Source organism: Sardina pilchardus, chromosome 3 (genome assembly GCF_963854185.1).
Source record: "Sardina pilchardus chromosome 3, fSarPil1.1, whole genome shotgun sequence".
In the NCBI taxonomy this organism is placed as follows: Eukaryota; Metazoa; Chordata; class Actinopteri; order Clupeiformes; family Clupeidae; genus Sardina; species Sardina pilchardus.
This window is the reverse complement of record NC_084996.1, coordinates 39,104,922-39,130,765: the sequence shown is the minus strand read 5'-3', so window position 1 is coordinate 39,130,765 and position 25,844 is coordinate 39,104,922. Positions and strand designations below refer to the sequence as shown.

At 40.7% G+C, this 25,844-nt stretch overlaps 1 protein-coding gene across 2 annotated transcripts in view; it reads left to right on the top strand.

Annotated features, from left to right (window-relative positions):
- Window positions 1–14,731, top strand: part of tbck (TBC1 domain containing kinase) — a 92,093-nt gene extending 77,362 nt beyond the window's left edge. For both annotated transcript variants that reach the window (XM_062533276.1, XM_062533274.1), the window contains exons 25-26: window positions 3,239–3,398; window positions 13,523–14,731. In XM_062533276.1, the coding sequence (XP_062389260.1) occupies window positions 3,239–3,398; window positions 13,523–13,633 (271 nt within the window). In that variant the 3' untranslated portion in view covers window positions 13,634–14,731. The remainder of the gene's footprint in view (window positions 1–3,238; window positions 3,399–13,522) is intronic.
- Window positions 14,732–25,844: the final 11,113 nt, after the last annotated feature.

The following is a 25,844-nucleotide window of genomic DNA, read 5'->3' as shown; positions in this document are numbered from 1 at the left end:
TATAATCAAGAGTATGCAGCCACTACGCACATAATAGTCTAGGTTACGGGCGGATGCGAGCAACCCCATGCAAAAGAGGGCCTTAAGTTAACGGACTGAAGGCCTGTTTACATGTCAAACATGCATTACATCTAAGAAACGAAAAACACAAATCATGTATTGTGTCGTAAACAGTTAATGACTTCGTGGCCACTATGCGCAACTGCATCGCGCAGTGAGCTGAAGGAGGAGGACCGACACTTATTAACACAAAGCTTTGTAAAGCACTAACAACCACCCCTCAAAGTTCATTGTCCATAAGTCCAAACAATAAGTATAAAAATCCGACAATCCAAAACGATAACGAGATCTCCCAGAAACGAAAAACAAGTTTGTTGAGTAGCCTAGTCCTTCCAACAATCTCAGCTTTTGCGTTTGTTAGATAAAAGGCATTCTGTCCTGCTGTATTCCAATGAGAAAAAATCATCCACAAGGTAGGCTAAGGGTCACGGTAATGCAGCATGCAGGAATCTATATACGCACAAAACGAATGAATGGGTTATATCGGCCAAAACGAATGAATGGGTTGGGAGAGTCGTCTGGCTGTGTCAGCAGACTGCAGTCGGTCTCGAGGGGTTAAATAGCGCACGTACTTGAATTTTAATCTGAAGAAGACCACACGAAAATAAAATCAAATCAAAAAAGAAGGATTTCAAGTGTGCGAACCTTTTTCCATTTTTTTTTTTTTATGATTTAGCCTACTCTTGTTCTGCACCTTGACCGGGGATGTGCACAAACTTTTTTTACTACACTTGAATTTTAAACCAACTCTTCTCTAGCCTATATCCTATAGCCATACTTTAATAATCAGATGTTATGCTCATTTTTGTAGGCTACACCTCACCGGCAAGCACGCACGCAAATGCTGCTTTTGCACATCTACAATATTGGCCAGGCTATATAGAATAGGCTTTTAGGACTGTATTTTGCCTTCGTGCAACTTTAGTTGTGCTCAATCTAAATTATTGTCAGTAAGGATAGGTCATATTACCAAATGGCGAACTTAAAAAATTATTTAGGATATAGAGTCGTGTCCATTACGCATGCAGTTATTTTTTAGGCTATTGTTTTATTTGAGTGTTTTTGTCTACCATGGCAAACATAGTTGAAACGTTCGCTCTAAACTTATGTATTTCCAATCGGCTTTCACAAAACCGATGAGGTCCAGATCTCAGTGGCCTCATAGCTGCCTACAGCCATGCATAGTAAGCCTAATGATAGCCTAATAGTTATGACATTAATAGCCTATTAATGACCTCATGTCGGAATGGCACGTTGTTTGAAAAAAAAAAGTTAAATAGGCCTAGGCCTACCGCCGAGGGGGGATATGTCGGAATGAACAGCGGATACCAGCTGGGTTGTAAAACATTACTGTATTCGTTGATCTTATCGATGCAGTCCTTGCGGCCACTTCTCCCCATCGTAGGAAACTTTCTGTTTAGTGTTGACACAAAGGCCTTCACGTTGTGTGGCAGTGCTTGCTTGCCCTTCGATCCATCCCAGTTGGTGGTTTTGCACCTGTCCCTGAGTTATAGTCTATATGAGTAAGCGCTTATGCTCTAACCGCATAATAAAAGAAGCACCTGCAGCAGTGCTTATGGCAAGGCTATTAACACCTGTCACTGAGCTATGGACAAGCAGTTATGCTCGAAAATTATCATAATAACAGACACACCTAATTGTATGGCTCTATGTTTAAACACATCAAATTAGCAAGCATTTCCGCAGCAACGTTTGATTTCTTTTTCTGTCGGTCCGCGGTTGCAAATTATCAGATCACCGGACCTAATTTCACTCCATGTCTCGCGGACCAGCAGCAGTCTCCACGTTTCGCGGCCCATAGTTTGAGAAAGGCTGCATTAAAGTGTCATTAGGTTGTAGGCTATATGTTTAGTGATTTCTTTGTGTGTTTTTCATTGTAGTGTGTGTGCATTGAGTAGGCTAGTTCCTTAAAATACGGAACAAAGAGCGTGCGTCCCGTATCTGTTCAATACGGAAGAAGACTAACTATTACTTATATATTTCTTATAACGAAACGCGAAGAAAAAATACGAGGACTGACCATGTCGTTTCTCCGCGTTTCCCCCAATACCATGGCGACAAAGAGAAATAAATATGATTTGACATTTAAGCTGATTGCTGACAAATTTGCCACGCAATTCGGGAGAAGCAGCGGACAGGAGCGCCACCACAAGCAAGCACTTCTAGCCCAAATTATATGGCAACGTTGCCTATGACTAAAGTGTCTAAGTAGGCTAGTCCTACTAATATTACATTTGATTGGTAGCATGTTTGTAGCGCGCCAGTTTACCCATCCCCTACATCAAAACAGCTTAGAATCAATCAAAGAATCAGCTGTGTCGGCGTTAGGCTGTAGGCGATTTTCTATAACCATTTTCATTCATTTCAACAATGGTTCATTGAAACGTCGTTTGAATAATTTCGCCAGTCATCACCTTCATTGTAATGATTAAATGAGATTAAGGAGTCGACTATTGACGGATATGCGGTCTTCATCATTTTGAAATGCGGGATGAAACTTTCTGCCACCTGGTGGTTGTTTGGGTACATTGCCTTAGCCTCGAAAAAAATCGGCTTGACGGCCTGCGGGATCTCTTCGGGAGTCCCGCGGGAGAAGGTGCATTCTCAACCCGTACCCACTGTATATATATCATTCAAAAATCGGAAAAGTAATCAAAAGTAATTAGTTACGTTACTCAGAGAAGTAAAGTAATTCAAAAGTACTGAAGTAGTAAAGTACTTAAAAGTAATTCAAATAGTTACACTACTACATTTTAAACAGGGTAACTTGTAACTGTAACACATTACATTAGTAATACAGAAGTAATCTTCCCAACACTGTCTATCAGACCAGTTACAGAAAGTTACAGGATGGCTAACGTCCCAAAGTCTGCGTGCGTACGATGGGAAGTAAACAGAGTTGTTTCTAGTCCCCAAGTCCACAAGCTGTTGAGCTGAAAGCTGCTATGCTGTGCTTGAAAACTGCTATGCTGTGCTAACCACTTGGCTTCTAGATTGAGTGATTGCCCAGGAACTCTAAACTAATAAACTAGCAGGATCTGTTGCTGTCAAAACAGTGCTCTCCAAGGCAAAATTACACTATTCACTTTGTTTCCATGAAAGATATTATTAAGAGTCAACTCTCCAATTCTGTTCACCCTTGACATGATGTCCTCAGCTTCAACCGAGGCCACATCTCTGGCAGCATCAACATCCCTTACAATGCGTCATTGGGGTCGGATGGAGAGTTAGTCACCTGCCCTGCTGTTGCCACCCTAAGCAGCTATAGAGGGCGAGTCATAGTGGTGCTCAGCAATGTGGTGAAAAATGCAGTCACGGTAAGTGTTCTCATCAGCCACATTTGTTTTCAAGGTCATTCCCTGACTTACGGAGGTCAACACATGGTGTGGAAGGCAAATGGATGCTTTTAGATCTAGTTGTTGTGTTCCTGCAAATTACTTTAAAATTAGGGCCGGGACTTTAATGTGTTAATTAAGATTAATTAATTACACAAAAATTAACGCATTAAAAAAATGTACGCATTTTAATCGTATTTATTTTTGCACCGCGGAACGTTTCTCACTTGATGAGTTTCAGACGGGCCGATTATACTGGAGCACCAACTAACGCGCATGAGTTCGGTTCAGACGACAACAAACCACAGTGGGCTGATGTGACTGCGCCGGTTGGCCCCGTGGATGGGAAATTTTGTTACAAAAAACGAACGTCGATAAAAGCATGGTTGTGTGCAAGCTATGCAACAAGGAATTCGCATATCACCGCAGCACATCGAGCCTCAAGTATCACCTCATGTCAGCTAGTTAGATTTATTATTTAGTAATAACTGTGAACTACAATTTGAATGTTGTTCCAAGTAGCTGCTGGTGCACAACTGCTTATTTTTAATACTAGTAATATAATCAATAATGATGATAATAATAATAACTAGAAAAGCACTCAGAGAGCGCCGCTACCTCCGCCTGTCTTCTTCTTCCTAGGTTGTCATACATTTGAACCTAAACTATTCAGATCGCCACCACGTGGCCATACCATGCCATTACACCACTAAGCTAAATACATAAACGGCTCCGGAATCCCGATGGAATTACGGATCACTCCCAAAATGTAATCGTTTCTTCCTTGGGTCATGCCTGACATTCGCTGAAAATTTCAGCGAAATCCATCCATTACTTTTTGAGTTATCTTGCTAACAAACAGACAAACAAACAAACAGACAGACAGACAGACAGACAGACAGACAGACAGACAGACAGACAGACAGACAGACAGACAGACAGACAGACAGACAGACAGACAGACAGACAGACAGACAGACAGACGCCGGTCCCTGATGAAAACATATACCTCCTTGGCGGAGGTAAATAATAATAATAATACATTACCTTTATATCTAAGTGTTATTTTGTAATTTTTTCTTAGGAAAGTAATGTTTTGTTAGGGAAAGAATGTTTCAGTCAAGCCTGATGCCTTTAGTCTTTTCCACATGGTGAGGTATACAGTTTATTAATCAACAATGGTATCGGATCGGTATCGGATATCGACCGATATGCAGAGCCCAGGCATCGGTATCGGTATCGAGACTGAAAAAGTTGGATCGGTGCATCCCTAATTTGAACCTAAACTATTCAGATTGCCACCACGTGGCCATACCCTGCCATTACACCACCAAAACAATCGTTTCTCTCTTGGGTCATTTCAGACCTTCCCTAAAAATGTCATCGAAATCGGCGATGGCGGGCCCGAGCACCTGCGGTGCGGACGTGTGACATTTCGGAATCTAACAAAGCAACATGTGTGGGTTGGTGGCCATGTGCATGAGCAACACACATGCCCACTAAATTTGGTTATTTTTTGTGAATATATGTTTCAATCACAACAGACAACACGCTATGTGGCGCTATAGAGTCCCTAAGCCGCACCCTATGCCAGAGCTCTGTCTCTGACTAACGATAGCAATGACGCACAAGCCCACCAAATTTGGTTCATTTTCGTGAATGTATGTGTCAACCTCAACAAACTATGCACTAGGTGGCGCTATAGAATCCCTAAGCTACACCCTAGACCAGAGCTCTGTCTCTGTCTAACGATAGCAATAACACAGAAGCCCACCAAATTTGGTTCATTTTCATCAATGTGTCAACCACAACAGACAATGTGCTAGGTGGCGCTATAGAGTCCCTAAGCCACACCCTCAGCCAGAGCTCTGTCTCTGACTAGCAAAAGCAATAACACACGAGCCCACCAAATTTGGTTAATTTTCGTGAATGTTTGTGTCAACCACAACAGACAATGCGCTAGGTGGCGCTATAGAGTCCTTAAGCCACACCCTAGGCCAGAGCTCTGTCTCTGACTACTGATAGCAATAACACACAAGCCCACCAAATTTGGTTCATTTTCGTGAATACATGTGTCAACCACAACAGATAACGTGCTGCTAGGTGGCGCTATAGAGTCCCAAAGCCACACCTTAGGCCAGAGCTCTGTCTCTGACTAGCAGAAGCAATTCCACATGTAGTTGCCAAATTACATCCAATTCATAACCTTTTTTCTGCCTATAACACCAACTTCCTGTTTCTTAATAAAACGCCATAATTCAAACCTTCGCCATTTCAATATACTTCAAAAATTCTGCTTAGTGCTTATATGACATGATTTCGATAAACCGCTAAACTATGTGGCGCTATAGAGTCCCTAAGCCACACCCCAGGCCAGAGCTCTGTCTCTGACTAGCAGTAGCAATAACACACAAGCCCACCAAATTTGGTTAATTTTTGTGAATGAATGTGTCAACCACAACAGACAACAAGACAGAGCATTCTTAAAGGTTGGGTACGGAATTAGCAAAACGCACGGCAGAGTTTGAACATATACAACCTCAAGTCCCGCCCTCCATGCACGAGCGACAATTCAAATGCGCAGCGCGAGAGCGAGCCAGGCTAAATGAAATGCCATCCTGGCGTCTACAGCACTATGAGCTCTAGTCTCCATACAATCACTCACATCAACTTCCCCAATTACATTCTTTATTCACCTCCAAAGGGTTGTAGTACATATGGTTCAGTAGCCATAGGTGTGTATATTTGAACAGAATCTGGTTTGTTCTTACCAGGGCGATTATCTCCTGAAATATCCGAGTTTAGTGCTGCCCCGTTGGTTCGCCTATTCCACCGTAGCTCCAAGCTGTTAAGTTTCGATTTCATGTTTACAGCACTCTTCGTGTCATGGTAAAATGTAATTTTTGCTACATAGCTTATTTATTGCGTGGGTGATTGAGTTTCCGTAGGTATCCGCTGCCTTAGTTAGTTTGTATAGAAATGAAGTGACACATACAACAAGAGGGGAACATGGACGTGCAGCAGCAGGCAGTTGGTTTCGTTTCAGCACTGACTCGCGGTCACCAGCTTTCGAAAGGGTCGCGCGCGGTGGGGAGGGGGAGTAGGAAGAGGAGTAAGACGTTAGATTGACGATCGAGCTGTGAAATGATGGTATGGGGTGAGGAATTCTATTGGCTGGAGTTTTTCGAGCCCTGCCCGTTCCGCAGATGATTGACATGTTTAATTTCCATTTCAGTGCTTCCAACTTAGTGGCTATAAGTGGGTTAGGAATAGGATTTCAAGTGATTTTGCAAAAATGGCCAAAAAAGCTCATTCCATACCCTACCTTTAAGCCTTTGTTAATCATTATCTCATATTAAGGATAGTTTCAGATCTATTAACCAAGGTGTTGTCATGCACACACATTGCAAATAAGCTGCAGGATTGTGGTGCCTTCACTCATCCTCAAATTGAGTTATTCTGTTGGTCTCCTTACCTCCACTGCACAACATGCATACACACCTACAATATATAACCTGAATAAAACCATTATACACATGATATTTTCTTTACCTTTTACTTTGCATCACACTGTCATTCTTGACTCATTTCAATTTTGGTCATTCATTTTCATGATGTTTACTGAGGAAGGGAGAGAATGGGGCTTAGATACAGAGAGGCATGGGGGATGGGGAGTGGACCTAAGATAGAGACAGAAGCCGTTAACTGACTGAACGCCGCCTCATCCGCGGCTAGGTTTAACCGGCCATTCCCCGGCTAGGTCAGTGAGGACAAGAGGCGCGTAGTCCAAAGCCGCCTCGGTGTAGGCGTAAACATGTAAGAACTGGGTGTGAAGTTGAACAGTGACGTACAACAACATAGGCGTCGAAGTCTCGTGACACTACTGTCATTCTCAAAACAGCGGTGCAGCTCTCTGTCAAGTTCTCTGCTCCTCCGTTTGATATTTCTAGATCTTCTGACTAAGTTTACTCTACTTATCCAAACTGACGACATCACCACTGTCACTAGATATAAAGCAAACATTGATTTTCACTCGGTGCTATTCACTGACCGTAAAAAAGTGTCATTAGTAGCCTATGCAGTATGCACCTGTTCCTAGTCTGGTATGCACTGTTGTTTGTGGCTAGCTAGACTTGCTAGCTCGATGTGACACAATATTGTAGCGCGGCTCGGATATGCTTGTGTTACGTTCATGCAAGGGGGAAATCTAGCCTACGGCTAAGATGGTCAAGCAGCCTGTTGTCATAAGATAGTTGACGGTTATGCATTATATAGGTGTACTAGACTAGTCAGCTGATGTGTTGTGGGATAAGGGGTTTATGTTACGGGATGCCACCCATGTTGTGGGATATAGCCACGGGGATCTTAAACAGGCCACTTCCATGTAATGTCATTCCTCATATTCATCTGGTAATAAACATTTCCTAACAGAGTAATTCTTGCCTCGTCACAATATCAACTCTCCACTCATTCCGCTTGGACTATGCATTATTATACCTTTCACTGCCTCACGTCTGCCAGGTTCCAAACTGTCTTCCTAACAGCAGTTACAATCAGTATTTTTGTGATAACAACAAAACAGCTCTGTAAAGTTTAAACCAACGATGCTAATCGCGACTAGCGATTAGCCATTTAAAATGCAGAGCCTACCCTCATAAGGAGACCTCTCCAATTCAGAAAAATGCATTAAACTAAAATTGGACAATGTTGTTATGTTTCTTAAACCTTAGGGTGGGTATGATATAGGCCTAGCCTACATGCTTTAACGAAATACGTTGTCAATGGTTATTTGAGCAAGCTAGCCAAGGTCTAGCTAATTTATCCTGGCTGTAGATAAAGCAGGATAGGCTATGTTTTCCCAATATGTTAGCAATTAATAAATAAATGCTGAGATGTTTGGCGATTTAATTGCCATTGACATTTGAAAGAACAGTGTGCTAGATGGACCACAAGGACCAGTGTTAATATGGGAACAGTATGATGATGATCTGACAGCTGTGCTCAGCATACAGTCAGTCAGCTGTTTGCTGATTTTAAGTCTTTCAGCAGTGTGTGCACAACTCTCGTTGTTGACAGCTCCGCCCATGTCTCAGCTAGCCGCCGCATAGCCGGCTCGCGTGCTCACTGCAGTCGCGCTGGGAATATGTGTACCCTCAGGGGAGGACAATTGGCAGCGTAAATCACCTCGGCAATTAGCCGGCTATCAGTGAGTACAATCGGGACTAGCGGCTAACCCTACAGTCACACACGCTACAAGAGACAGCGACAACTCCACCAACTTGTCGTTGAGTGGGGAGGTGATTCGCGAGTGATTGACGGCTAACGATTGCTACGTGCTAGGTGGCTGAGCGATAGCTCGTACATACCTTCAGATATATTTTTTGGTTACAAAACCTGGCTTTTTGGATTTTAAAGTTCATATTCCTCACTAGAAGTAGCAAAATATAAGGCAACAAACCCTGAACTTACTTGTTAGTACAGAAATACTGCCTTCGATTAGTTAGCCCCGCCATCTTGGATAAAAATTTCAACTTTACTTTCAAACAAGGAACGTCACGCTGCCTTCACTCCGATTGGCAGTCGCTTTGTCGCTTCGCTCAACATTTGCATAAAATAGCCTGCTTGTCTATTTTAGCCCCGCCTTGCTCGCGACAGCAGCAAGCTTGTCGCTTGTCTCTGGCAAAAGTCTACTCCCATTGAAAATGAACGGCAGCCTGTAGCTTTGTCGCTGTCTCTTGTAGCGTGTGTGACTGTAGGGTAAAAGCCTCAGAGAGAGACAGAGACAAGGAGGAAGGGGAGGGGTGCCTGGGGGAAGGGGGATGGTACCTGCGTGCCTGTCTCTGGGAAAGGAAGGAGCGGATGTGAAAGAAGCGGATATGAGACATACTCATGAAAACATAAATAACTCACTTTCTGTTAATGTGGTTAACGTCAAAATTTCAGCATAGGTTCATATGAGTATAAATGTTTGTAAACTAGCTTCATAATATTTTAGGTAAAACTATGCGTCAGCCACGATTATTAATGTCCTATTGAGTGACAGAATTAACGCCACATCAAACAACATCAAAACTTGTATGTGACTGTCACTACAAACACACTAGCTAATACTCAATTTAATTTCATCCAAATTAGTCACTGTTTTCTGCCTATAACGCCAACTTCCTGTTTCTTTTATAAGACGCCTGGATTCAAACCTTCGCCATTTCAATATACTTCAAAAATTCAAAAATCTGGTCGCAATTCCTCTCGGGCAACCCTTCAAGATCATTTAAGTGCTTATATGACATGATTTCGATAAACCGTCTAAAAGATGTATTTCAAAATATGTGATGTGCAAAAATCATAATCATAATCATAACTCAAATTCTTCTAAGATTCACTATATAGTTTTTATGTAAAACTTGTTCAGAATAATACAACACACATTTCCACCAAATTTGGTTCATTTCCATGAATGTATGTGTCAACAACAACAGACAGCCTGGTAGGTGGCGCTATAGAGTCTCTGAGCCACACCCTAGGCCAGAGGTCTGTCTCTCAGTAGAGACATCAATTCTACAGGTAGCTGCCAAATTTCAAGAGTTTTAGAGCATGCCAAGTTGGTGAAAAAGGGCAAAACATTCCGGTAAGGGGAAAACACTATAATAATAATAATCTGAGCAAAAACAATAGGGCCTTGCACCTATGGTGCAGCCACTTTCAGTGGCCGCACCTCGGTGCTCGGGCCCTAATTATCCAACATGGCAATAGTTCTGTGTTAAATAAGTTCAGGGTTTCTGTCCTTATATTTTGTAAAGCTTAGTGAGAACCAATTACTATTAAATCTGAAAACAGGTTTTGTGACAAAAATAATGTCCGAGTTCATGTACAACCTATCTGCTAGCCACATGCTTTGCGTTTTTCTGACAGTGAGGTGATGATATGAAATCGTGAATGAAAGGAACATTTATGTTGGACAATTCAATGCAATATGCAGAGTAGCAGTGAAAAATCTTGAGGGATGTTGTGCTGGTATTGCCGCATGTGATGACTCATGGAATGCCTCTCGTCCAATCAGAAATTCATAGATAGTTTGACTGGATCTAACTGTTTCATAACGAATGTTTGCAGCATAGCTGAAATGCGTTTTTCTCCACCATATTAAAATAAATGCTTTCTTTAACTTGGTAGCGAGTTACACTTTTTCCATCCTTTACTGTCAGGCTTGTATACAGTGCCAATAAGATTGATATTATTGTTTCAGATCCACATTCCTTAATAAAATGTGCCCCATTGAAACAACAGCGTTGTTGTACATTAGTAATACTGCTTATTTCAAAGTTTGTGATGCAAGTTGAATTCCCAACTTTATGTAGTTGTTTATGTACCATATACATATACTAAAAATGTCCGTGGCAACGAAATAGTATTAAAGGGATTGTGAGGGACTGAGGCGGCAACCTCATGTTGTGGGAGGTGCAGCACTGGATGTGGTGGTGTTGAGGGAAGGAGATGGCAGGAAACGGCAGTTCAATAAAAAAATAATATCCATTTATTTCCAAACATAGGCAGATCAGGGAAGCACGATCGGAGTCCAGGCATTTTACAGGGATCTTGATACTCCATAGGCGACAATACTTCAAAAGGCGACACTTCTTCCAGGCAACCAACTAGGCAACAAACTAGGCAATGAACTAGGCAATAGGTCCAACAAGGTGACCTTGCTTAACTCTGGACCCACTCCTCCCCTTGCCTCACAGCAAGCAAGGGATATCTTTGTAAAACTTAAAATAACTGAAAGACTTCCCTTTTCCTGTACCTCCTGCTCTTACATGTGTCTTCCCTGTTTCCTGTGTGTGATCCCTCTGGTGTGAAAGAACCCTACCTTAAATAGGCTAGGCCATTAACTAATTAGTGTTGGACTGAACCACTATAGGACGTGTGTGGGGGGAGGGGGGCTGTACCATTAACACCACAGTTAAAATCACAAACACATACACAGCAATGAATATGAAACGAGTGCATGGGTGTGTGGTAGCAAAGTCTGTGTTGCACCAGGTAGGCAGACAAAAGTTTGAAGGGAAAAATGAGGGCACTTTTTCACAGGGATATTCCACCATTTGGGGAATTAAGCTAATTTTACACCTCCCCTCAAGCAAAACAATTGATATTTACCTTTTTCCTGTTCATCCAGCTGTTCTGTGAGTCTGGCGATACAAGCCTATCAACACAAGCCTAAACAAGTCTTAGCTCCAGCCTAGCATAGATCATTGAATCGGTTTACACCATTAGCATCTCGCCTGCTAGCATCATGCTTAAAGGGTAACTGCACCCTAAAATATGTTTTTTGAGCTGGGGCCCGTTGCACAAAAGCAGAATTAAGACATCCGGGATAAGTTACTGAGCTGTGATCACTGAATCCAAAACAAGAGCACACCGGCTTAATTGGTTGCACAAAGACCAATCCAGGATGAGCAGACACGGATTCATCAAGCCAGGTGTAAGTTATTCGGTATGTGTGCGCGTTCTCGTTTCTCCCCCAAATAACTCACGGTTGGAATAAAAAAGACACGAAAAATAGCGTCTTGCACACAAAGTGAACAGCCGCTTTTGATATAGACTAACAATGAGGTAAAGTTTTACTTTGTTGGATGGGGGATCATGATTATTTCTGTTATATAGTGGGAGTAGGTGTGGCAGATCAACTGAATGCAAATGTACGTATGCACCCACGTGTGGGAGCTTCCTTGTCTCGGCAGGCAACGTCATAAGAAAGCGCTTTGCCACCGCAAAGATGCACAAAGTATGTCTTAAAAACCGAATTAGATGAAAACACCTTCGAAAAATGTCCCCTCCACTTCCAATCAACTACTATAGCAGGCTATTCATCAAACATCCATCAAAAAAGAAGCAAACAACAAGTAGGCTATGTGGAATAAATAAATGGAATACAGCTCTTTAAAAAAATCACATGGAGGTCTGATTTGAATGACAGCTAGCTGAACCAATCAGATAATGTAATTACCGTTAGAATCAACTTAGCTTGGCTCTGAGCCTGGTCTGGAGCAGGCTAGCTCCACAGAATAAATCGCCATGGTAACTTATACCATAGCATATCCTGCTGCCCCCTATCCCGCTTTTGTGCAACTGGATCACGGATAAATTGAGCCAGGATAACCAAGATATCCCGGCTTAATCCCTTATCCTAGTTTTGTGCAATAGGCCCCTGTTGATTGATTGAAAAAATACTCATAAGTGGTGAACTATACTATTACCAGGGTTAATATTGACAAAAATCGTGTTTCTCAACAAAAGTAACATTTCGTATGATTTTGTATTGGAGATTGCTCTCCGCGCCTTCTACAGGTTGAAACATGCCATGGCATGTTGGTCCAAAATACTATTGGAATGCTGACGTTGTCCTGCACTTCTCATCCAACACTACGTCACCGGGTCGTTACAAATTAGGAATGAAACGCCCTGATTAGCCTACCTGTGATGTCTGTAGCACTCATTCCCAGATTGACACGAAATCACCATGGTTGATTGGCTGCAGCAGGGCTGCACTCCCTTCCAAATTTCAGAACGTCCTGCCCATTTTGAAAGCCTTTCTCAGAAAGGTGAAGTGGGTGGAGTTGTGGGATGAAGTGACTCTTTAAAAGTGACTAAGATTTCCAGTAATTTTCCCTTTTAAAACTTGTCTCTTCTCAAGTTAGAGAGTGCAATAAGATAAACCGAAAATGAAATCTGGCGATTTTCTAGGCTGATTTGACATGGAACTACACTCTCATTCTGGCGTAATAATCAAGGAGCGTTGCAAACGTACTATGGGTGCAGTGATATCACGCACTACTACTGTGTGTTGCCTATGGGGACTATTTTCAGGTGCTGCGTGATATCACTGCGCCCATGGTATGTTTGCAACTTTCCTTGATTATTGCGCCAGAATGAGAGCGTTAACTCTAGATAAAATCGCCAGGTTTCATCTTCAGTTTTTCAGATTATAAAAATGCATTTTTGACTGTTTCTCATCTTAATTGTGTTAAGTAGGTCTATATTCCACTTTAAAGAAAATAGTAGATAATAATTTTTGTCTACAATGTTTTATTCTTTTCTCTCCCCAGTTTGCCACTCACCTGGTTAAAATGAATTATCCCCGGGTCTGTGTCCTGGATGGAGGCATCAATAAAATGAAGGTTACTGGACTCCTAACTGTACCCTCTCCTCAGATATGACTTATGAAGTTATTTAGTATGGCTTCTGCACATAGGAATCATTAGGCATTGACTTTGATCCTAATGCCTATATCAGTTCTTAAGTCTGGTATATCTACTAAAAGCAGAAATAAAAGCACTGAACAAGAACTAAATTTGAACATGATCACTTCCATCACCTTGTGCATAAATCATTGTAGGAGAGATCATTTTTAGTTCAGGTTGCTTTATCTGTTTTTGTTCAATATAGAAAGCATACAGTATAATAAGCACATTTCTGTAAATATGATTCAGTGCCATTCAACTTTCCTTTGTTTTGTTAAGGAGTCCTGTAAATACATATGTTTATAAAGCTCATTTCATGTGGTAGATTCTGCTCAAAGTGGTATTTAAGTTTACAGTTAAGTTTGTATTTACTACTGTGTCTGTGTTCTCACTGCTTAATATTGGTCATAAAACAAAATAAATCATTTGACTCCATTCATTTGAATTATATATTTACTTGTTGACAATACATGTTGTTACCCTTGCCATTACTTCTGTACAATCTTTCAAACAACATTTTCCATTAATTTTAAGATTCATAACAATATTAATGAATGCCATTGGCAGAACTGCTTCTAGTTTGTTTTTCTTTTTGTTGTAAATCCCACACAGAGTTGTCAGCAGTAATTTTATGTGGCTTACATTAGATGTCAACCAGTAGCAACAACACACACTCAGGGTCAACCATATGGCAATGATTATGAGGGCTTTTGGAGATTTTTTGTGTGATTTGTTACCATTGACTATATTTAGACTGAAAGTATTGTTTGAAATTGGTCACCCGCCTTAAACCCCTGTTATCTGAAAATATGTCACCTGTAAATAACAGAATGTTGTCCTCTGTAAATGTACAACAATATGTGTGTCTAATCAAGATTGCAAACTAGGTATATTGGTCTGCAATCAGGAATCTGCTGATTATATTGTGAGGTTTTGTGAAGGTATGTGAAGTGATTTTTACATGTACATAGCTTTGGATAAAAAAAAAAGAGTAGTTTTAGGTTTCCTGAAGAGACATTGTAAACAGTTGACAAAGTATGTTATCTTGCTTATATTAAAAAGAATGTTATCCCATTTTGACTGCATGACTGCATTGTGTAGACCTTTTCATTCTAAGCCAAAGTGTAACATTCATGCCATATTGAAAACTGATGCATAGTTTTTTTTCTTCTTTTTTGGTAGTGTTGGGGAGGGGGCTTATGTGACAGGACAGTGGAGAGAGTGAAAGGAAGCTTCAACAAAACCCCTCAGCTGTGATATAGAACGGCCTCTAAACTACCATAGACCAGGGTGGAGGTGCATATTAATAGTTTTATTTTGCCTTTACTTGCTGTGTTCTGTTAGACAGGTTCCTCAAGAATACACTCACTCACTGATAAAATGAATAATGGATAATCTTTTAGGATATGTTTAGAGGCAAAGATGTTCATTTGAAGAAAACCAACTCCACAGCATTTTTTACATTTTTGATATTATTATTATTATATATTATATATCAAAATAATAATAATGTGCACAAATATTACAATATTGTTATCATTATAATTATTATCAATAATAATGATAATTATAATAAATATAGCTACAAGCAGCAATGAGGGGGCCAAGTAGTTAAGCCGGAGTAACCATGGCAATTGAATACTGTTAGCTCAATGCTGCAGACATATGGTCGTAAGATGTCAGATCAAGTTTCATGTCTAGCACGTCAAAAGTTACAAGCCAACTTGTGTTCTTGCAAATTGTTGTGTTCTTGTTCTTTTCTTGCAAAAAGAGGTCAAAGGTCAAATTCCTTGGCCGTCCGTCTGATGGGGTCATGAATCCATGTACTAAAGATTCACTGTTACTGTTACAGGCAAACGCTTGTGTCAATTGTTACAGAAATCAATGCCCTAATCAGGCATGATCTGAAGATGGTCTGTGCCAATTTTGGTGAGGATCAGATGAAATTTGTGACCTGCAAAATCTTGTTAGTGTTGTTGATTAAATCCAATATGGCAGCCGAATCAATTTCATTGATTTCGTTGAAGTTGTCCTCTGTTGATCAAAGGACCTTCAACAGTATTACCAGACATCACTAGTATGTTGTAATTATAAGCACAACAGCAGCTACTGGCCAAAATGCATGTTTCTGAATTACAGCGCCCCTTGGAGAGCGTCCTCCTGATGGGGTCATGAGACCATTTACCAAGATTGATTTTGATACATGCAAGGGTTGCTGAGATATGAGCTCACTTCCTGTTTGTGAAGCATCGTCTGTGGGTGCTCTGTGTCAAGTTTGGTGTCGATTGGAAAAAAATTGTGACCGAAATAATCTTTGAAGTGTTTTTGATGAAATCCAAAATGGTGGAAATTGATGTCATAGGTGGCATTGAACTCCGCTTGGTACAAGGATTCTAGCAATACCTGATTTTTGATAATCGGATCAATGGGTCAAAGGTTATTTGCGTGGACGCACGTCCAACTTTGGCCTGTTGGTGGCGCTAGAGGGTTCAAGGTGCCGACATGAAACATGATGGTGACATGAATCATGGGACTGTCCCCAATCAGTGTGTCAAATTTCACAACTTTTTACCAGACGGTTCTATGGGCTGCCATAGACTCCCATGGCAGAATAATAATAGGGAAGAATACAAACAAACACGATGGGTGCCTTTGTACAGTTTTCCTTGGTATCTTGTGTATGAAGCAAATATATTTTTAACTTATTATTATTTAATACTGTTATAAAGGTACATTATTTGGTGTAATGTAACTGTAAAGCTTACTGCTACTGGAGCATGTTTGTATCCTGCAGCAAAGCTGTGTTATGGTCTCTCTATTTTGGATAGGGTGTGCAGGGTTCATCCTACTTCCTGCATTTGTCCATTTAAAAAGCCCCAACACACTAGACCCACACCCCTCAGCACTTTGGCAGTATATAATATGCTTACTAGTTTTTGTCCTTATCTCTTACAGTTTTCACTTCCTTTTGCAAGTGAGCCCTTTCAAGAAAAGGTTTTTTAATGACAAGTGGTGTGTCTTCAGGTGAGTACATGACCTTGTTTTCTAAATTACATATGCTGTATTGATTTTCAAAAGTTTGGGGTCACAATTTCCTCTTTTTTTTACCATTGAAACAACACCAAATCAAAAATACAGCGTAGAAAATGCATTGTTTGTTATTTTTTAAAAAATGACTATTGCTGAAGGAAATGTATGCTTGCTTAAAACAATGTGTACACAAGTGTACAGAAGCCTATAATCAATGATCCTTCAGATAAGTATCTGGAGCATCAGCTAGGATGCAGATTAGATTAAAGGCAATAAATCGGCAGAATCAAAAAACTTTCCTCTGAAATGATTCATGTCCAGAGAAAGTACAGTATGTGTTCCATGTGAGAAATGGCCAAGACAATCTGTACAATACTGCATGCCACTCCTGTTACAGATTGGCTTCAGCCAGAATAAAAGCACAGGTGAGAGTTAGACCAATACATTTTGTTACATAAACAGACACCTCACAAGTCCTCAACTGTCAGCTTTATCAAGAAAGCAAGCAGAACACTAGTGTCAATATCAGTAAAATAAACAGTTTGAAAGAAAAAGTCCAATCCCAGAATGGGTGATAAAAAGAAAAGATTATAATGAGCAAAAGAACAGTTGACAGAAAAAGACAGAAAATGCAGGAGAGTGAAACAATCTGTCAAGCTTGATGGAGGAAATGTGATGATGAAGGGGTGCTTTTTGTGTTGGTAAAGTGAAACATTTATGCCACATAAAAAAGAGTCTTGAGGCAGGCTATCACTACAGTTTGTGACTCCATTCCATACCCTGTGCTTGGCACTTGATTGGAGTCATTTACCGTCAAAAAGAGAACAGTGACCCAAAGCACAGCTCCAAACTGTGCAAGAACAATTTAGAAAAGAAGCTGTCAGCTGGTAGGGTATTCTGTCTAATGGAGTGGAACGATTTAATGAGTAATATTTAAATGCTTGTGAGTCATTCACACTGGAAATTTGACAGCCGATGAAATCAGTCAGTAATTGGTATGCATATATACAGTAGAGTGATGATGTGATGAGAAACAGACTGAAAGACCTTCAGTACGGTAAACAGTGAAGTATTCAAAACACAACTGAAATATTTGTAAGGGATCATTTAGAATCCAGAATTAATGGAAGAGGTTATTATCCCCCTTAACCCCCAATTGCCTCTCATGCATGTAGGCAATAGTCATGCACACAAAGGAAACCTTTGGAAAAGGAAGGAAGGAAGAAAGCCAACTTGTTAAGTTTGTTCAGAAAAAAACAGGTTTACTTAGAGTGCTGCAAGGTGTAAATCCTTTTTGGTCCTCCTAGGTGCAGGGATTCAGATATGTGACCCTGTAAAGCGGAACCAGTCGTTTCGGTAAAATTTATTAAATTAAGTTATTGTGCTCACGTGAACGGCCATAAACTAAGCTTTCCAACGATATGTATATCGAGGGTATTACACAAACTATCGCTAAGATAACCGCATCCAAGGTTGACATGGTTCTCCTGTCACGATATGCCAGAAGAGGAGAAATCACCTTTTTAAGCGGCGCGTGCACAACGGGAATGACAGCAAATGTGTTGAATCTTCGCCGGGTTTAACAGTCAAAACTTATGTTTTTCTGTGAAATGCGTTCACGATATGTTCACGATATGAAACTGTAGACTGTATACAGTCGAATTATGCGAAAACGTGAAATTCAACATTTTAACCCAGAAGTTTGTTATTGTTGATTTTCTCAAAATAACGTTGTGCGCAAAACGACTGATTTCGCTTTGAATGGTCACATATAGTAAATTGAGACAGATGAAGAGATATCCGAGGCACTCAAAAAAAAGATGCGTATAAAGTAGGGCTGTCAAATTAACTGATTAATTTTGATTGATTAATTTGAGAAAAATTAACAGATTAAAAAAATAACGAAGATTAATCGATTGTGACCTTTGACCTCTAACGTACCAAATCAATGCAAAGAAACAGTGTTGACATTGAGGCACCGAGGCACTTTTGAATTTATTTCCTCAGCATATTAGGTCATATTATAGATTGTTATGGCCATTTTTTGAACAGTGAAAGTAAAAATAAAACAGTTTATGATCTTTAATGTCGCTAATGCTGATCATTCAATGATTCATTTGAATTGAGATATTTGAAATGCTTCACAGTTTTTCTCAAATGCTAAAACACATTTCACAAATGTTTCCTCCATGTTCCCCAATGTCTAAACACAATACCCTCTAAAGCTACATAAGCACAACCACACCTTCTCACTTCAAAACTCAAACTTTCACACCAAAAGAGCAGCTCGAAACTTTCAAAAATGTAAACACTATACACATCATTACACACTACAGCAAAACAATTGAAAACACAATGCTCAATTTGTGAGAAGGTTCTTTGTTTCATAACTGTCAATGCATATTTTTTAAAAAAACATTAGAGTAATGGATCTTCTTAGTCATGCAGAGGATTAGGCATTTGAAGAGTTCTTTTCCAAAACGCTATATCGACCATTTTACTAATGAATTTTCATAAATATATTTTTTACATTTTGTTTTTCAAGTAATCTCAGTGAAACTGTATTGGGTTATGTTTATTTACAGTAATTTATCTTTACTCAATAAAAATAAAACAACTGCATTTTTATTGATATTACCTGAAACACACAATTACTGTAAATACAGTAACATGATTAGTTACAGTACAGTAATGTTTTCAAAAATGGATTTATAGCGTTTTGAAAAAGAGCTCTTCATTTATAGTTGTGAGTTTCATATGAAGAGTACAGAAAATTCTGCAAGTACACTACTGTAACACAACTCAATGCAAAAAATCTATTGCACACAACAGTAATCTTGAAAACATGACCAGGGTGTGAAGTTCTTTTATTTTCTTCATTCACACCACACACACACACACACCACAGTCACTGTGCGCATTAGCAACAAGTGTCTTCAATTTTGAGTCGTTGTGTGTAAATAAATGACGCCAGGTGTGTTCATTGTGTTCAGTTATTGCAGACTGTGGCAAGCATTTTGCATCACATGAGTTTTCATTTGAGAATATGTTTTGCATGTGTTTTAGCAAGGAAAAATGTGCTTAGATTTATGAGAGCGGATGATTGTGTTTTGTGAATTGTGTCTTCATGTGAAATGTGTTTATGGTATTGAAAAATTATGGCTAGATTTAGTAAATGTGTTTAGACAACTGGTCATTTGGTTTAGAGGATTGGCTTTTGTGTTTTAGCATTTGAGAAAAACTGTAACAGCAAACATTCTCTATGCAATTCATTTAGATGAATTAATCACAGAGTATGTAATTAATTAGATTAAACATTTTGATCGATTGACAGCCCTAATATAAAGATTCTTCATATGCCTCCTTCATATATTCTTTTGTGCCTCGGATTTCTCTTCATTTACTTGTTCAGTTTGTTGTTCTACTATGAGCTCTATCTCACACCTGACACACTGCTCCATCCTATTCTGCCCTGTTCTTATCCTGTAGACTTCAGAAGGTTTCAACTCTATACTGCAGAATGAATACACTCATTTACAACGTCCAGGTGACTACAGGGGACCGGTTTTGTGCCGGCACTTTCAGCTCTGTGTCTATTCGACTCATTGGAACAGATGGTGTGACTGAGCAAATGAAGATCAATTTAAATGAAGGATTATCAAGGGATTCGGTAATTGACAGAATTTTTTTTTGTTATATTAGATCAATTCCTGCATGCCCATTAACCAATGTGTTATATCATAGGTGAGGGACTTGGAGTTTGCTGTGCACTCAAGATTGGGGAGTCTTGAGCTGGTGGAGTTTGAAGCAGAAAGATTTCTTGGCATTGTTGATGATGAATGGTTTTGCTCCAGAGTTATTGTAACAACGCCAGAGGCTGATGTGCTTCTGTTTCCATGTTACTGCTGGGTGAGCAGTCATGAAACAAAAGTATTCAGAGAGGCCTCAGGTCAGTACAGAAAAGTTCAACTTTGTCTTTAGTCCTTAAATATCACATTACTAAATAGGCCAAAAACCTACACAGGCTCCGAGTTTGGAAGCGATGTCTCCATGTCATAAAGGCTTTTCTCCTGCTCAGTATGCCTCTGGCGATGTCAGGAAGTTCAGGAAAAGCAAAGTCAAGGCAGGGCCTCTGAAATGGACAAGACTTCAGTGGTGAAGTGAATTTGAATATTAATCATAGTAGCCCAGCTGCTGCTCTTAAGAGACTGCCACACTTTCATGAAGTCAGCTCGTGATGCTGGTGTCTTGAAACACACACTTTAACCAAAGATCGTATAGTTACTAAGATGAATCATAAAGGTTTTTTTCAATGGAATGAAATGGCACCCACTTCCGCCTCCTAAAGGGGCGTGATCAGTGACGAGATAATCGGTTTGGAACGGTGTAGAAGCAGCAGAAGCAGGTGCCGTTGATAACAGGTTTATTTCTCCCATAGAAATACCTCCGTTTGCCTCCTAAATGGGAGTGGCAGTTGCGTCACAATGAAACCAGAATTTACCCTCATATGAATCGTCTCGCTTTATAAACCGTCTCTGCTTTAACATACAACTTCCAACTACCCAGATAGCAAAATCAGATTGGCAGATACCCAGATAGCAAGAGGGTGGTTGACCACTGTCGGCCCACTTGGAGCAGAGCTGGCGATTCGCTAGAGCAGTGATTCCCAACCTGGGGTTCGCGGCGAGGCAGCCAGAGATTGCAGGAATGCACAATGTTGCCTGGGCTGAGGTTGTGAGGTTACCAAAATTATGTTTGCACATATTAAAGTGTAACTGCACCCTAAAACATGTTTTTTGAGCTGTTGATTGATTGAAATTACTCATAAGTGGTGAACTCAGGCACGTAGGAACCGGGGGGGCTCGGGACCCCCGCAATGTTGGACCCCCTCCCGAAAAAAAAAACCGCTGCAAAGTAGGCCTACAGACGTTGTTGATTTCTTAGGCTCAATTATATCCTCCTGAGTTACGGCCATAGACCTAAAAGAAATGGACAAACAGACTCCGTCGTTCTCAATGAGAGGGGGCTGAAACAAAAATTTGTTTCCTGTTCATCGTACTGTGCAGACTCAAACTCATTTTGTGACGTTAGCCTGCTGTAACTCGTCTGATAGATCGAAAACCTCTGAAATTGTTAACGTTCGTTTTTTAATATTATTATTATGTGTACTTGCCTCTAGGTAATGCTTTACCATATCAAACAGTAGGCTACCGTAGGCTACACGCATTTTCACTGATCTTGCGAATGACTCTCCGTCATGGTTTTCGTGCAGGCTCACTCAGCTTCTTATCCAAACATTACGGGCGAACGTTAGCTTCCCTACAACAGACATGCTAAAATACTTCTTTACGGGAAACCAACGTAATATATGGGGAAGAAGTGAATTAATTTTGCCTTCGATACCCTATATAGAATACACCAGGGCTGTAGTACTCGAGTCCGGACTTGGACTCGAGTCCGGACTCGAGTCCGGTTTTTTAAGGTCTCGGACTTGTCTCGGACTCGCTGGTATTTGACTTGGACTTGTCTCGGTCTCGGCCACTGGTCTTGCCAAATATGGTTCTTGGTCTCGACCGAGTCCAGGCGTCTTTATTATGTTATAATATTCAAGGGAAGTACACCAGGGCTCGACATTAACGGTTGCTCAGTAGCCTTCTGAAGTAGCCAAACATGCGTGTGCGCAAGGCACCCCCTCCCAGAAGCTAGCCTGTGGCTGTGCGTCTTTTTTTCTCACACACACGTATGCGGACCAGTGCCATAAACAGCGAAACATGGCTGCTAGTTTAAGTGATGCTATTGTAACGCATAACAATAGGCTAATAATATCAAGTTGATTTGTTCTCTTGCATCTCTCAAATTTGTGTTGCTAACCTATCAAGGCTATGGGATTTAATTTAGATTTACTTTTGGGTTTAACGTCAAGAAGAACGTTTAGAAGGCTACGCAACCTTGGCAAATTGTTACATCTGGAGAGAGCTCCTGCCATGCCGCTAGCTCAGGTCATGTATGTCAGTCGTGTAGTGGTCACAAAAATCATTAGTGAACATTAGAAGACACTTATCTCTTCTATGATCCCAAAAAGATTGTCTTCAACTTTGTTATATTTTCGAACATTTATTTAATCTAATGATATAGTTAATTAATTGCACCTCTGATTCCATCCAGCATTATGCACAACTATTATTGTATTCACTAGTGTAGACTGTGTAAGCTAATTACTCTCACCACGTATTTCTTAAAGTGACAGGCACTCAATTACACCTACTGTACACACAACCAATGTGTACTCAATTAGCCCTACACACCACATTAAACATAGGCTACTGTAGATACTGACAGTAGCCTATGTATCCAAGACATTAAAGTGTATGCCTTATTTTAGTGCACAGAGTAAACTGAAATATGAGGCCTTTAATAATGGGGCAACCTTTTTTTTGTATTTGGTAACCAAACGCTCATGCCTGGTTGCCCAGTTGGCAACCACTTTTAAAAGCTAATGTTGAGCCCTGGAGTACACTAATACTGGTCATTCTTGTCTATGTCTTGAGTGAAGCTATATTGTAACTTAGTTAATTTATGTGATACCAAGGGGAATGGTTATACTTAAAAATCCTGGGTGTTGTGACACTGTTTTTGCTTTTAGATCAGCAAATAATAACCCAAAATGATTGTCTTTATACTGTCATGCATACAACTTGTTTTTTTTGTCCTGGACTCGGTCTTGACTCGGACTCGAGTCTGTTGGACTCGGTCTGTCCTGGACTTGAACCTCTTTGGACTCGGTCTTGACTTGGTCTCGACCGGTCCTGGTCTTGGACTTGTCTTGGACTCGACAAAGGTGGTCTTGACTACAGCCCTGGAATACACAGAAGCTATAAGGGAGACAAAGGGCACATGTTACATGAAGTTATGGGATCGCAAAAAAATCTGAAATCTATGGCCGTCCAAGGGAGTTAGCAGAGTGTTGATCACCAGCTCATTTCGTGTTTCTACTTCCGGGAATATGCCTGCCCCCTTGGTTACGGCCCCATAACTATAGCTTTCAGTGCGCATCGGAGGTCTTTCACATTAGCCCCTTTCAGACAGACGTGTATTTACGCAATGTTCATGGACATTTTACGGTAGTTTTTTTTTTCCGTTGTGCTGTCTGAATGCATATGTCCGCATATCTACTATCGGAACTTTTCCTGCTGCAGACCTAGTCACGTTTCCGTAATGTTGCCGCCACAGCTACTATGTGAACAGCAATCGCGGAAAAAATCTGCACTTGTCAGTGATGATCAAGGGAAGTATTACGTGTATTTAAAGTGCCCGATATCACTGAACAGTTAGCCTACATCTCTCTAACACGCTGCAGATCTGTTTCGACCTCACTCTGACCGTCACTACGGTCTAAAAAGGGATGGTGACGCTGTGACGGTCATCCCTCAGTCTCACAGATCCATAGATACCTTCGTAACCTACAGTAATGCAGCAAGGCTACTCCCAGTGTGAAAACTACACTTGCATGCACAGCTGTCAATGCGGCCGCATTTATAGGCGTCATTATCTGCCCAGCGAACTAAAGCCCAATTGACGGAAATTCTACATTAGATGTGAACAACAGGTGGCCGTATACATTGCGCATATATGCTTCATGTCTGAATGTCCGCCACTGTCAGAGATGCGGTAAGCAATTTTCGCAAAATGTGCGCAAAACCTGTCTGAAAAGGGCTATTGTGAAGCCCGTCTCAATAATGCAGCATGGAGCACTTCCTCACCTTGAGTGTCTGAAAGCTGCTGTAGGCTACTCACAGTCCATATCTTTAGTATACTGCCTTCTTTCATTTTTTTCGAAAAAGTTAAGAGGATAGCCTATTGTGTGTAAATACAGTAGTCTAAAGCCCAATTCACACCAAAGATCAGACAGACAGAGCTATCACGTAGACGTCAGCAGAAACCGAGGAAGCAAATTTCAACGTTTTTTTTTTTTGGTCTTCTATTTCCGTCATAGGTCTCCTGCGCAGGCTCAGGTGTCGTATATGTCACCTAGGCACGTAGTCTGACCGAGTCTGACCTATAGCGACGCTATACCGCGCATACCAGCGCATTACCACGTTAGCATTGATTTCGGAAAACGTTTATTACTCTGCCGATAAAACAGTTACGAGATTATGACCCCAATTTCACAATGTAGTATGTACTCCGACAATAGAAAATGTTCATATAAAGGCTTAAAACGCTTCATCTGTAACGTTCTTTGATGTCAAAAGTGGCGCTTATACTGCGTTCATGCAGCCCGGAACCTCGGAGGACCCGCCTTTAAAAGTCCCGACCTCCGAAAAAAGTGTGTTCATGAGATCAGTTCGGAAAATAAATACAGGAATAGGGATGTAACGGTATGAAAATTTAACCCCACGGTTATAGTGACCAAAATGATCACGGTTTTCGGTATTATCGCGGTATTTTAAAAATTGTGTGTACAATATGTTAAGAAAGCACTGATGGGTGTAGACAAGCTGAAATATTTTAAGCTGAAGTGTTTCTTACATTAAAAATATAGCTTCCCTACAACAGACATGCTAAAATACTTCTTTACGGGAAACCAACGTAATATACGGGGAAGAAGTGAATTAATTTTGCCTTCGATACCCTATATAGAATACACAGAAGCTATAAGGGAGACAAAGGGCACATGTTACATGAAGTTATGGGATCGCAAAAAAATCTGAAATCTATGGCCGTCCAAGGGAGTTAGCAGAGTGTTGATCACCAGCTCATTTCGTGTTTCTACTTCCGGGAATATGCCTGCCCCCTTGGTTACGGCCCCATAACTATAGCTTTCAGTGCGCATCGGAGGTCTTTCACATTAGCCCCTTTCAGACAGACGTGTATTCACGCAATGTTCATGGACATTTTACGGTAGTTTTTTTTTTCCGTTGTGCTGTCTGAATGCATATGTCCGCATATCTACTATCGGAACTTTTCCTGCTGCAGACCTAGTCACGTTTCCGTAATGTTGCCGCCACAGCTACTATGTGAACAGCAATCGCGGAAAAAATCTGCACTTGTCAGTGATGATCAAGGGAAGTATTACGTGTATTTAAAGTGCCCGATATCACTGAACAGTTAGCCTACATCTCTCTAACACGCTGCAGATCTGTTTCGACCTCACTCT